At 45.6% G+C, this 14186-nt stretch overlaps 1 protein-coding gene across 1 annotated transcript; it reads right to left on the bottom strand.

Moving 5' to 3' along the window:
• Positions 1 to 5712: 5712 nt before the first annotated feature.
• Positions 5713 to 11738, bottom strand: Shisa3 (shisa family member 3). Its single transcript, XM_021163992.2, has 2 exons — positions 10881 to 11738; positions 5713 to 8494 (listed from the first exon to the last, which is right to left on the bottom strand). Exons 1-2 carry the CDS (start codon positions 11155 to 11157, stop codon positions 8055 to 8057), a joined length of 717 nt encoding a protein of 238 aa, XP_021019651.1. The 5' UTR covers positions 11158 to 11738; the 3' UTR covers positions 5713 to 8054.
• Between the last annotated feature and the right edge of the window lie 2448 nt (positions 11739 to 14186).

Genomic DNA, 14186 nt, shown 5'->3' with positions numbered 1-14186 from the left:
GTTATACTTTGCTGTGTTTTGATTAACCTTCAGCAGTTATTAAAGTGGAATGCCAGTTAAATTTTAAGAAAAGGAGGTAAATGCCTTCTGTGTTTCATATTGATTTATTTTTTTGTAGGAGAGCAGCTGTTTGAGTTTTTTGGTGTGTGTGTGTGTTTGTCTTTGTTTTTTGGGTTTTTTTTTTTTGATAGGTTTATGGTTTGCATGAATTAGTATTTAAGGCGATTCAGACTAATGCATGGCTTTTGTGTAAATCCTTATATTTATTTCTGTCTTATGAAACTTTACCATGACCTAAGAAGAATTAATGGGCAAATTAATCGGTCCTCCACATGACTTTCTTTTTTTAAAAAAATAAATGGGTTGTTTTACAAGTTTCAACCAATTCGGCGGAATCTTTTTTACTTAATTGAATCTTCTGATTAGCTTCCCTCTGAGAACTCTCCTTTAGAAAGTTCACGAAACTTCTCAGCAAATCGGTCTTCCTTAAATAGGAAGAAAGGTGGCCTGGCCTGTAGCTCCCTTTGAATTAGCAGCAACTTTCCATCGGTAAGTATGCTCTGGTGGAGATGAGATTCCCAGTTGTAGACTAGAAGCCATAAATGCAGCGAGTGCTGCTTGCAGCCCCCTCTGGCTCATTTCTCGCCTTTGCAAATGTATGAAGTTAAAAGTAAGAAGGCAGCCTTGGAAGGCAGCTATGAAAAGCCGCCGTTCGCTTTAAAAAAAATAAAATAGACATTCAGCTCTGTGGAAAAGCCATTCCCCCCGTAACGGCTGTAAAGATCGTGGCGCTGCATGCTGCGTGGATAGTGTCGAATCTGTGCTTAAAGTGGTTCTCTCAGGTTTGTGTATCTTGATGTTTGATGCACTGTGTTTTATAAATAGTTACAAATGTTGAGTAAAACCCATTTCTATGCACTGTTCCGTGTCATTGGCCTTTGGTGACTGTGCATGTTTTAAACTGCAAATTTTAAACATTTTGTCCTAATTGTTAATAAAAAATAAAATAAACTTTACCATTACATAAAGGAACTGGCTGAAGTTTTGATTGCTACTTTTCACATATATGTTGCTTTATAGAGGTTCAAAGCCATAGTAACTATAGTCTGAGATGCTGTATCCATCTGATAGCTTCCTAACATTTTGTTTACAGCTGTATTTAAGTCAAATTAATTCGGCTAAATGAAATAGAAAAGTAGTCCTAATTTGACAGGAGAGTAGTTTGTATTTAACACAAATATTTTGGGGGGAAGTTACTGTATTTCGATTTTATTGTCTGGAAATGTCTCTGCGTTTTAAATCAGATTGTCAGTAAACAGTTCACAAGAGGTCTCTGTCCTTTTGTGTTGGATGAATTTTTGTAGGTTTTCTAAACCCACTTGAGAGGGAGAGGGAGAAGGAGAGAGGGGGCGGGGGGGCAGGTTTAGCCAATAACATTCAAAGGAAGTAACCATAAAATAATAAAATGGGCCAGATTTACATGGAAACGTGGAGTAAGCACCATGTGGAATAAGTGCCATGTTTTTCAGAAACAAGCATCTTGTGATAGAAGCTCACTCAGTGGAGATGGATTTGGTAAGCTGCTAGAATCTAAGTCCTTGAGACAGAGGTACTGGGCACAGCATAGAGAAAAGGAGCTGATTTGAGAACGCCATGTCTACTTAGCTGTTGGGAGCCCCTGTCCTTCCTCCCGCAGACTTCCTGAGGCACCTGGTGGTGGGTCTTCATGCAAAGCCCCAGTAAAACAGTTTATAGAGGAGTTACCTCTGAGTTCTATTACACTTTACACACTTAACTTGCCATCCCCTTTAAAAGGGTTTGGGGGGAATATATGTGTGTGGATACTGACACCTTGGCATGGGATGCCTTCAACTGTTGCTATAGGCAACAGCAAACTTGAAATATACCCTCCTAATTCAATACGTCATCCTCCATTTAAAGTCTGTTTTCTCATGCTTACGGCGTCTCTAACCTAAAGCTACCATGGCTATAACATAGCCACCCCAGTCTAATGAAGAGACGTCTTACAAACCTGGATAATTTCACAAGTAAGCTCATAAAAAAAAATGTTGGAAAATATGAAATGCTTTCTAACATTTGGTCTTTATTACCTCTAAGTACAAACTGGGTAGTTAGCAAATGCAAGAAGTCTGGCAGAATAATTTCACAAATAATGAATGTCTAATTGCAATTTCTAAATAACCAGATATGTAAATGTGTAACACTTTGCTCCCTTACATAACCCAACATGCCTATAAATTTGTATTTTCCCTAAACATATATGAAATTTAAAAAGTAAGTTGATACCAGCTTAATGTTATGTCTCAGGTTCCCAGTTGTAACTGTATATATTTTGGGGAGCCTTTTAATTATTTCAGTTTAGGGAATTTTTCTTTCCTGTGGATTTAGATCAATCTGATAATGTGATATGCAACTCCTCACACTAAAAAAAGAAAGAGTAAGCAGGCAGAAAAAATAAAAAATAAGAGGAAACAATCTATCCATTTGGACAATTCAAAACATCATCCGTTGGCTTTGGAATGGAGAATAAATTTTAAAGCAAAATCACTCTGTAAGATTTGTTTCCTAAAGTGTATGATAAAATGAATGCAGAGCCCAGTCAGTGGGTGTGGTCCACAGGTGGTACTACTGGGAGGTGGGGCCTAGTGGGAGATCTTTGGAGACAGGCCCTCAAGGAGGGTAACTCTGGCCCTTCCTCAATCCTGTTTGTCCCCTAGGATCATGAAGGATGAGGCTTTGCTTCCTACATGTGCCTGCTCTGATATGCTGCCTTGCCATGAGCCCAAAGCAAACAGCCACCAAAACTGGGAGCCCAATGAACCCTCTTAAATTCTAAAGTTCAACCTCACCTATTTTGTGACAATGCTGGAAAACTGACTAATGGCAACCATAGGGCTCCTCAGGCTGGAGCAATAATGGACAGCAATAGGAATTTGGCCACTTCTCATGAGGCTGTGATTCATCAAGTCTTCGTTTTCTGTTCTCCATCACCAGTCGGTGGTCCACATTGCCCCACAACAATTGGGCTTTCGTTTTTTACTCTAGAGTATTTTTAAACTCTCCTGCCCTCTATACATACCATTGATTTCTACCTGGATCCCACCCCCCTAGAGTGCAGCTGATCTGAGAGAGTGGATCTTCTTACCCAGACAGTCCAAAGCAACTATTAACACTCCCATCTTACAAATGAAACAAGCAGGAGGTGAGCAAATGACCAAAAGACTCTTCTAAGCAAGAGCCAGAAAATTAACCAGACCTAAAAGCTCAAAAGCCAAACTCCCCTCTGGGTGTCTTCCATCTCTCACATGTAAAGGGGGAAGTGTGCATCCTCTGATGTTTCTTTTCCGGTTCTCACAATATGGCACAAGCTTCATGCCTATTAGGACCCTGATGCTATAGGGCATGTAAGACACAATGCACCTAGTCACTTTCCCCCAGTGGATTTTCTGAGAAATGTTTTGGGTTGTTTTCCTAAGAAACTTGGGCCTTCTAGGCTAATGTCATAAAGAACATAGGCTTGCAAAGCTGACCTCCTAGGACACAAATCTTATCTCCCCCATCTTGCCTGTTCTGGGAGACATGTTGACCTTCTACTGTGATCTCTCCATCCTACGTCAGAGGAAGGACCGCCTGAAAACTCAGCGACATAATGTAGAAAGGTCTCGAGAAAATGCATGACGCTTAGTAAATCTAATCATAGGAATGACCACATTTCAAAATGTAGGATTCTAGTTTTCACAATAATCATCATTTGAGGATGCTGACACTGTGATTATTTGTAAGAACAATAAAATGCTCAGCCAGATACCTTGCCACTATGTCTTGTGATAGTGGGACATAGTGAGCATGTCCTCGGAGATTTCAAATGACATGACTGACGCCCCCTCCCCATGTTTAATTGTCCAAAATTGAAGATGAGGGCAATTCACAGTCCCTTATAAAATACTTCCAAGCTGCCACTTGCATTTAATATGTTGGGAAAATACAAAATACTTCTTAAGAATTGGTCTTTGCCAGCCGGGCGTGGTGGCACACGCCTTTAATCCCAGCACTCCGGAGGCAGAGGCAGGCGGATTTCTGAGTTCGAGGCCAGCCTGGTCTACAAAGTGAGTTCCAGGACAGCCAGGGCTACACAGAGAAACCCTGTCTCGAAAAACCAAAAAAAAAAAAAAAAAAGAATTGGTCTTTGCCTCTAAGTACAAACTGCTAGCAATTGAAAGAAAATAGCAATAATAATTTCACAACAATGTCTAATTGCAATTTTAAATAACCAGGTATTTAATATATAGTAACACTTTGCTTCCTTAATAACTTAACTTGTGATGTGTTGTGTGTCATTCAAGAGTCCTAGTCCCTGGATGCTGCTGGCTCTTTTACTAGATCTCTTAATTCCGTTACTCTTCTCTACTGCATCCCTCCCCCCACCCCACCCCTGTTAGTCTTCCTCACTCAAACCCTCCACATGTTTTTCACAGCTCTCAGTATGAGTCTATACCTCTTTCCACATGTCCTGCATTACTGTCATGACCACAGTTATGAAGCATCCTAGGGACTAGGTTATAGGCTCATCTTCTTCTACCTGACCGTGAGCTATCTGAGAGAAGGAATGACACCACTTCTCCATTTTTTTTCCTTTTTGCATGTGTATGTGTGATGTTTGTCCATGTGTGTACATGTGTTTGAAGGGGTACCACATTTGTATGTGGACTACGTATGTGGGAGCCCGAGGAGACTTATTCTCAGGCACCTCCTTGGTCTCCCTCTACCTTATTCATTGAGGCAGGGTTCCTCCGTTGAACCTAGAGCTCACTGATTTAGCTAGTCTAGCTAGCCAGCTTGCCAGCAGTTCCCTGTCTTCACCTTCGTAGGGAAGCTGGAGATACATACTCATTCAGCATTTCGCCAAGGACCCAAACTCAAGCCCTTGGATGTGTACAAGTACTTTATCCGCTGGACTACGTGCCTGGCCTCTACGGTGCTGCTTTTTCTGAAGCCCCTACAACATCCCATCTCAAGCTCTAGTTGCCTTTTCCCAGCCAGTGATGGAGAGTAGAGACTTCTGGGATAGGAACTACATTTAATTCCACTTGGACTTTTCAACCCCACACAGGGCCAAACCCAAAGGTGAGGAATGTGATTCAAAGGCTTGTTGAAAGAGACATGTCTAAAAGTTATCATGGAATGGCTTTATTATGTTAAGATCATAAATAGTATTAGCAGCCACTTAGCTTCCAAAGAGAAGGCTTGTACAAAGATACATTTTTGTGTCACCAAGTACATGAGTATATGATTTGATTCAATGTCACTGAATGCCACGTTACAATAAATTACATGGACAACACCATCCTAGTTTTAAATACTATATGGCCAGGTGATTGGTTGGAGAATCCCACAGCAGCAGGGAAATACAGATGTGGGCACTCGGTGAGTCACTCAACATCGGTGCACCTAAAGACTGCATTCTGTTCTCCAAAGCAGCAGGAAACAGAAAATACAGCCACTGACAAACTAGAATCGTGCTTAGCACGGGAGGGGGCATTTCCATACTCTAGCAGACACTGTGGAACTGGGCAAGGGAGGGTGAAATTGGCTCAGTCACCTCTCTGTGAGTCCTTCAGGGTCTACTGAAGATTTGATTCTCTCTCTCTCTCTCTCTCTCTCTCTCTCTCTCTCTCTTTCTGTGTGTGTGTGTCTGTCTGTCTGTCTGTCTCTCTCTCTCTCTCTCCCTTCCACTCTCTCACTCTTGCTGCTCCTTCTGGCTCTTGTTCTTGCTCTCTCTCCCTCTCATTAGCGCACTGAATGGGTTTATTTTAATTACAGGTATATTGCCTGTAATTCATTTTTTCAACAACTAAAGGAGATTACAAAATAAGAAACATTCACTTCACTGAGTAGGACCAAGTAACAGCACATTAAAGCAGAGTATGACATCACACAGCCATAACCCCAGTATGTGGGTACAGGGATGCTAAGGCAGCAGGATCGTGAGTTCTAGAGCAGCCTTGCTATGTAGGGACACTCTATCTCAAAAAGAAGCTAAATAAAATTTAAAGCAGGTGCCACTCTGTTGTTTGAGGCATTCTCTACACGCCGACTCCAGTATTAACTTGCTGTAGAAAGTTGAACCCTTTAGTCTCCTCCTCCGTTTCCAGTTTTGTAAGATGGCAGTTACAATGCCTCTGAGTTGTCTGGAGGATTGGATAAGTTAACACACAACTGCTGAGCCCTGCACTTGACTTGTGTTAGAACAGAGAACTCAGCGGAAGTTAACTTAAAACTGTCAACGAAACAGTACAGATCTACTACAACCAGGATGGTGATCCCGTTGTGTGGGTTTGAGCACAGCCTCAGACATTTGTTCTTTACATCCAATTATCTCTTAAGTTGATTTTTATATAATCTTGAATACTTGGAAGAAAGACCAGATTTGCATGTGGAAGAAAGAGGCGACTGGAAGTTGGCACCACTCTAACTTCCTGGCAAAGGAGCAATGCCTTCGAACTGGTTTTCTCTGACCCTCAACTGGAAAACAAGGAAGCCAATTAACCCTCCTCTACCTCTGTTGACTTGGTACAGGGATACTGAAGGTGATAGATGACTGGATGAATTTCCAGAAGCTGGACTCTCCAAGTGCATCGATGGTGGTGAATAGCATGAAGGGAATGGGGCATGTAGATGAACAGGGAAGGGATTGGTAACAGGTGAGTGTATTGCCTGAAGAGGGTTGGCCTGAGCCCACAGAAAGGCAGGACTAGCAGTGTCACATCTTCTATGTATAACAAAAACCCAGAACATCCTATGAAAAAAAAATGTCTGGATGGTCAAACTCTACAGGCCAAGTGATATGTGAGGACCACAGAGAGACTGTTTTCTAAGGACTCTATAAAAACTGACCTCTGCTGCTTTCCTAAGTCCTGAGGAAGCCAATGTTTCCCTTAATTTTTAAAGATGGGAGTGTGGGATAAAAATATATCCTTTTACTAGCTAGCAAAAGAATTGTCACTAAGAGTATAAAATAAAGAATCCTGATTTGAAAACCCCAAATAGAGTTCAGGAAACTGGATAAATGTATTTATTTATTTTCTAGCCTGGTCCTTATGTGTCGTCACCAGACATCAAACACAGTGGCACATAAAATGTGGAATACTGAATGCTTACACTAATGTCCCCCCTCCCTTTGACTTTGAGCAAAATTATAGTATGACTTCTAAATAATTAGTAGCGTCAATGTGGTAAGTAAATTAAATTACAGATCTTCACGTTTCTATATAATTCTTTGTACAAATAAATGTTTTAAGACCCAATTGTCCAGCTTCCATTTAAACACTAATATTGCTGAACAAAAAGTCTGCAATAAATATTCCCTCAGGTTGGTGGGGGAGGTGTTTTTACCCAGAATCTGGGTTACAACGCATGTCTGAGTATATATTTAAAACTTTAAGCTTCCCATGTGGTTAGTGAAACCTTGTATTTTGGAAAAAGAAAACTCATATTTTAAAACAAAGTTTGTTATTAATTTAAGAAGTAAATGTTCTCATCGTACTAATATTGCTTATAGTTAGGTTGCTCCAAAAATTATAAATAGGTAGTTGCCTGGCCCTTCGAGTTTACTTAATAGTTAATTTTTAAGTGAACCTTTATAATTACAGTTAAGTGTATGTCCTTCCTTATTTATGTATATATTTGTACTACAATTCAACTCAGGAAAAGGAACACAGGGCATTTTTCTACAAAGGGTAGATGAATTGTCCAGTAAAATATTTTCTTTCAACTTGCAAACTGAACATCAAGCTGCTGACTATTTTAACAAAAGGTGACTAGGTTGTCACGTTCGCTGTGATTGCTAAGTCAGACCTCCTGTCATTATAGCCAAGAAACTCAAGACCAGAAAGCGCTGAGTCTTTCCGGCCCTTTCTTCCATGAGCATGGTGGGTTACCACACATCTCCTCAGAAGTGAGCGTGGCTTGGCCGAGACAGCAGCACTCCACCTGGCTGGCCTTCCCTGTGTGGCCTATTCACAGCCATCGACCCATCAACTGGAACTGAAATCCGGACAGCTCTTCCCAGGTAATGGGGGCTCCTGCTGGAGAGGGTATGCAAAATACTGGGGTGATACCAGGAAACCGGACGGTTGGGTTAGGTGTATGGTGTGACCAGTGGTGTAAGGTGGGGGTGATGAGGGCACCAGGCAGCTTGGCTCAGCCCTGGCAAAGGAGAACCTCTGCACAGATCCTCCCGTGGAGCTGGAGCTGGTGGCGGTGCTGGACTGCCTGGAAGCTGCTCTGAGGCTGGTGGAGGTGAGGATCATGGGCAAGGTCTCTGTCTGATAGCTTCGGAGCGAGAAGCGGATGGGCTGCTGAGAGGGCTCCTTGGGTCTCAAACAGGTGCAACAATAGATAGCCACTAAAGAGCCCAAAATGATGAAGGCAATGAAGATGGAGCCGACGATCAGGAAGGGGACGTAGACAGGCTCTAAAAGGCAAAAACAGACATACACAGATGCTGGGTACAAGTCACTCAAACCCTACCCTCTGCTCTGGCCTCTTAGAGACAGGAGGCAGAGGCTCATCATGGCTGTCAGCTTGCATGTGACTGGCAATCCCCAAAGTACAAACCATGGTGATGGAGTGCTCTTGCTACTCCTAGCAGGGAGAAAGCAAACTGGTGCTGTAGCCTCTGTTAGCAATTAGCCATCATATTGAACATCTAGAGGTCAAAAAGTCTATATCATCCTCTTGGTGCACTGAAGGGAGAGAGTAAGTTTGGGGGATCACCATGCATGTGCATTTAAATCTAGGTTTTAGGGGTTTGATCATGGTGGGACACTTAAAGGTCTAACCCACCTCCTAGACTGACAATCCATCTCCTGTCCAAATACTTCCAGTCTAAGCCAGGAGAACCAGGCCTGTTGAATGAAGGCCCAGGGTGTTACAGAGCTCTAGAAAGAGCAGGAGAAAGCAATCCACAGTGAGCCCCAATTTACTGTGTCTCCCACCATCTCACAAACCATCAGTCCTGACTCCAGACGTCATACCTCTGTGTCTACATTGCCACCCACAGAAAGAACAGCATGTAGTTCTCAGTACTGGTGACCCAGACTTCTTTCTGAGCACATCCCCAAGGCAGAGCAAACAAACTCTCCTTTGCTTCCATCTCTAAAAGGCAGATAGAAATAAGACTTTCTTTTCCAGAGGTATCAGGGCAGCTGCCTTGGTCTCTTCCCTTTGTGAAAGAACCACACAGAGAGGCAGGCTCCAGCTTCCGGGCAGCAGACAGGACACCTGGGTTTACTAAGGCTCTCGAGCCTGATTTTCTGTATCAGGTTGAACTTTTAGCACAGAGGCCTTGTGAGATAGCAACTCCCTCTTATCCAGATATAATTACATATCTTTTCCAAAGACTCAGCCAGGGTGGGACAGGTAGCAGCTACCCATGGGCTGCTAACTGTGAGCTCTTCGGCATCCCTTATGCTCCCCCACCCCCACCCCCTGTCTCCATCTCCGTGTGAGTACCAGTGGTATAGAAGGCCAGGTGAAGTTGGCCTGCACTCCCTGTGCACTGGAGTCAAACAGCTGTATGCTACTGTCATCAATAAACTGACTCTTCGATGGCAATATGCCCGTTTTAAATTGGAAAAATGGCCCAGCGTAGTTAAGTCACCAGAGGTTAAAGTGCTGGCAGGAGGCAGAGCCACTATCCATCTGGTTTGGCCTGATCTCAGACTCAATAAGTGGGGAGAATGCTCCAATCCTCTAGTCTCTTTTTTGGAGAACAACCCTCCTCCCGACTCAGGAGGCAGGCTTAGCATTGCCTAGAGAAGCAAAGAAGTTTGGTTTTTCTAACATGCTAAGAGAGCCCTGAGTTCCTGCTTTCTGCTATGTAGTCTAGAAACCACTTCCCAGGTCCTCAGGACTGGGCTTCTTAACACTCTCCCCTCACCACCAAAATTAAACCCCAGAGGAAAACACTGTTTGATGCTGACCCCTCTCCTCTCAGTTATCATTTGGACGACAGGACCTGCTTCTCTCTCCCTGTCTTTCTGGGGATCCGAGTGTGCAGGCCTCACACTGCCGCCTCCCAGTCCTGGGGAGACACAGGCTCTCAGCTCCACACACTTCTCGGGTTTCCTGGCAGTAAAACCTTCGCCTTGAGCTGTAAAAGGTTTCCCTGATGTTCCAACTCAAGTGGAAAACTTTTTTTTCAAGGTGTAAATTTCCTCAGCTGGGGTCCTGATTTATTCACCTCTTAAGTGAGCAAGTGGACAAGTGAGCGGAAATTTGACCCGTGTTTTCCGACGTGAGAATAGGGGGCCTGAGAAAGCCCTGTGACCCGGAATTTTAAATCCTCACCTCCAAAGACTTGGGTGTTTCTGAAAAGCGTGACAATAGGGGGTGGGCTAGAGAGGGTAATTGGATGCAGGGAATTGTAAGGAAGTTGGAAGAGTGACGAAATGCTACTACTCGACAAAAGAAAATAAGGGGGTGAAAAATCAGCCTGTGGGACTGTACTTGGGCTCTTGATCAGAGTCGCGTTCCCTGGCACCCGAACTTCCGGAGCTCCCCGCTTTGACCAGAGCGCCCAGGAAACCCAACCTAGGCTCCAGCTGTCTTCCCTAGAAGCACCAGGTTCCCGCCAGCCCAGCAGTTCCTGGGAACCCTTGCAAACTTTCCCTGGGGCCGAACCATGGGGATCACGTGCAGTCGGGATCCAAACTGCAAAGCGATAGGACCCCTGACCTGAAATACGATCACCCTCTTTTTCTTCGATCCCCAGACCCAGAGGGGGTCCACTTTGCGTGGAGTAAGGCGTGCCTGTGTCGGGTGGGCGAGCCATGTCCGCCCAGGGATGCCGCACTTACGCGCGGTGATGCCAGGATGCTCCAGCTCTCCGCGGTCGTTGGTGCAGCCCCCCTGCTCCAACCGGGCGTCGGCTGCCGCGCAGCAGTAGCGCAGCGCACACGAGCCGCAGCAGATGGTGGCGTCCTGCGTGTCGAAGTCCTCGGGGCACTGGAACCCCTCGTGATAGTTGCCCTGCGCGTCCACCCAGCCGTGGCAGTATTCCCCAGGCTGCTGCGCGCCCGCCGGGCCCCAACGCAGCAAGCCCACGAACAGACAGAACGCCAGCAGCGCCCCCATCGCCGCCCCGCACCCGGTGGCAGCTGGAGAATCGGAGGGCGGAGCCGGAGCTCCAGGGGACCACGGTTCCGCCTCCCCGAAGCACCACGCGGCCAGTTGACCTCCCGGTCAAGAACGCGTTCTCGTGGGTTAGCAGCGGCTGGGCAGGAGGCGTGGGCTGCTCTGCGGGCTCCGCTGGCCGGAGGTCAGCATGGTGCGCGAGGGTGAGGGGACCAGGGATCGCGGGAGGCCACCGCGTAGGCTGCGACTGAAGCAGCGGCCGCCTTTAGCCAGGCTCATCGCGCTAGGAGCACCCGGGGCCGGGCTGCCTCCCACCCCGCTATTCTTGCGGGCCGTCGAGCCCTGAACGACCAACTCCAGGGCCGGGCAGTGTCCCGATCGTGGGCTGTCGCCCGGTACCCGGCAGAGCCGGGAACTGAGCTTGGCTCTCCACGTGCAGTTCTCGGGGACCAACGGCTAATTCCGCTCCGGCCCCTGACTGTCACGCAGGCGGGAGACAGCCCAGTCGCGGCCAAGTGCAGAGGGCCTGGGGTGGCTGACAGCTCTGCCTGGAGGGCGTCCCTTAAAAAGGCAGAGGGAGGAGGAGACTCGAGGGTGAGGAAAGTCCGCCCTCCGGGGTCGCCGAGCGAGCTAATCACAGCAGGCGCACCGCGGTGCGGTCCCCGACGCCCGCAGGTTCACGCGCGTCTCCCCTCCGCCCCCACCCACGGCGCTATCCCGGGCCTTGGCGGTGACCCCGAGGGGACCAGCCCGAGCCTGCCACCTAGCTGTCACATAGCCAGGGGAAAAACCTGCAGAAGGATGAGGAAGACTAAGGTCAGGCCTCCGTCCACGCCTGCCAGCTCACGAGGGGACTCGCGCCGCGCTTGAGCTCCACGGGTTTCTCTTAAAAAACGAGCGCGGCGTCTGAAGTCCCCTAACTGTCCTGTCTGCTTGTGCACAGACCCAGTTTGTCCCTGGGCCGCCGATTCTGAGGATTCGTTCGATTCCTATAACCTGATTTTTAGGGTCACCAACATTTGTACCTCACTCCCACCCCTTCACCCCTCCTTTCCAGCTTCCACGAGTTCACGCTCAGGCGCCTCCTTCCCGCACCGCTGAGCCGGCGCCGGGGAGGACCCGGGTCAGCTCCGCCAGCCGCACTTCAAAGGCCAGGATTTCGGTGTTCCGCGCCCGCAAAGGAAATAAAAGAGCAGAATTAATGATAATCGAGCCTATCTGAACTTCTGTTCGGGCAAAGAAACACATTTATTTAAATGATGTGTCCCCTGTGGGCTGTTTGCAGGGCATGGCTCCTCCAGCTGAGGGAGAGCCGTGTGAAGCCAGAGTTACGTGAAACCCGTGCTAACCTCAAGACTTTATTTTTATTGCAACCTGTGTTTCCTCTCCGGGGTTTATTGGTTCGGTACGTGTGAGGACATTCGTCTCAGCCACACGGTTTGTCAAACGCTTTGAACACCCTGTCACCGTTTTAGATATTAGCAAGTCTCCTGAAACAAATGGAAGAACTTGTCAGAGCACCGCCAACACAAGTATACGCGGTCAGAAGTATTTATTACACCCGCAGCTTGCCCACGGTCCCAGAGGCTTCTAGAAAAACTTCAGTGCTGAATAAAACGGTTTATTTTTAAGTATCTAAATTAAATTCCATCCCGGGTAAAGAACCACTTCTAGCTTCAGGTCTTAAATATTGAGATTATTATTTAAATATAAAAATAAATACCCAACACGCCACTACTGAGTAGGATTGTGTAAAATTATAACTGCATTGCTCCACAATAAATGTTTGGGGGGCAATAATAAGTTATCAAACTGTTAAGTAAAGCCAAATTACATTTAGGCAAACAAATTTCCTTAACTAAGAATTTAATTGAAGCACGTGGGGTAGAGTAGAAATTTCATGGTTAATGGATTTTTATGTATATAGGAAAAAAATGCTGTCACCGGGCTTTCAGGCTGCTTTTTAAAAAAACAAAAACAAAAACAGTTTTTTAGGGGCAGCGGGGAGGTTTGGTTTTGCCTTCAGGAAAATAAAGAGAAAAAGATTTAAAACCACAGCAAATATGAGCTACAGGGATCATAATAAAATAATCAAACTCGAAGACACACTAACGCTTAATAACTTTTCCAGAGCCACACGACTTAATATCTTTTTTTAAAAAGTTATGATTTGAGGAATTTCATTACATCACAACTGTGTGAAACTGTACAGCAGCCACGGCCCCTCCATCAGTCCCCCAAGGGTCAAGTTTCCTCCTTCTCCAGCTGTTCTTTGATAGCGTTAATATTTTAAGGAGTGATTTGTTGGCACTTCCCTCCCATTAATTACACTTCTCTGTGCCACAGAGGGGTTCTTTTCCCTGGGACACTGGCTATAATTAATTTCCTCATTTAGAGCCCTTGTCTATTTGACTTATTCAGAGGGTGCTCTGCTCAGATTTAGTTGGATGATATTTGCTAATGGAAAATAACCAAACTTCTAAATAAGTTGATACTCCATAAATCTGAGAAGTTGCAAACATTAAAACAACCGTGCATTGTGCTTTTCTCTCTTACATCCTGGATCCAGACTGACTTCAGGTTACAATACGCAGCGCCTCAGGTTAGGACAGGGATGGATAGGCGAGGGGTGCGTGTGCTGAAAGATTCCCTCAAACTTTACACATTGATAGCCTTTAAATTCATAATCAATGCTCTCAGAAAGCTATTTGCCTCTTTGTGGGCTTACAAATATCTGCGATGTCAAAGATTTTGTTTTTATTTTCCTAGTAAAGATTTATAAGTCTCCAGAGACTCCCTCCCCAAAGCCTTTGGGAGAGTGCTCTGGAGAAAGGTGACCAAAACTCCATACCCACAGTATCATGTACCTATTTTAGGCATGGTACATTTTTCCCTGTCTCAGTAAAAAACAGCCCCTATTTTTGTGAATAACACAATCTTAAGAAATCACTTTCCCAGCCTATTCTCTCTTGTGGTCTTCAGGAAATTTCTATCGGAAATGAGCGACATGGTATGATGTCTGGGATTTT

This window comes from Mus caroli, chromosome 5 (assembly GCF_900094665.2).
Source record: "Mus caroli chromosome 5, CAROLI_EIJ_v1.1, whole genome shotgun sequence".
Classification (NCBI taxonomy): Eukaryota; Metazoa; Chordata; class Mammalia; order Rodentia; family Muridae; genus Mus; species Mus caroli.
The sequence above is the reverse complement of the archived record's forward strand: the minus strand, read 5'-3'. Positions and strand labels throughout refer to the sequence as shown.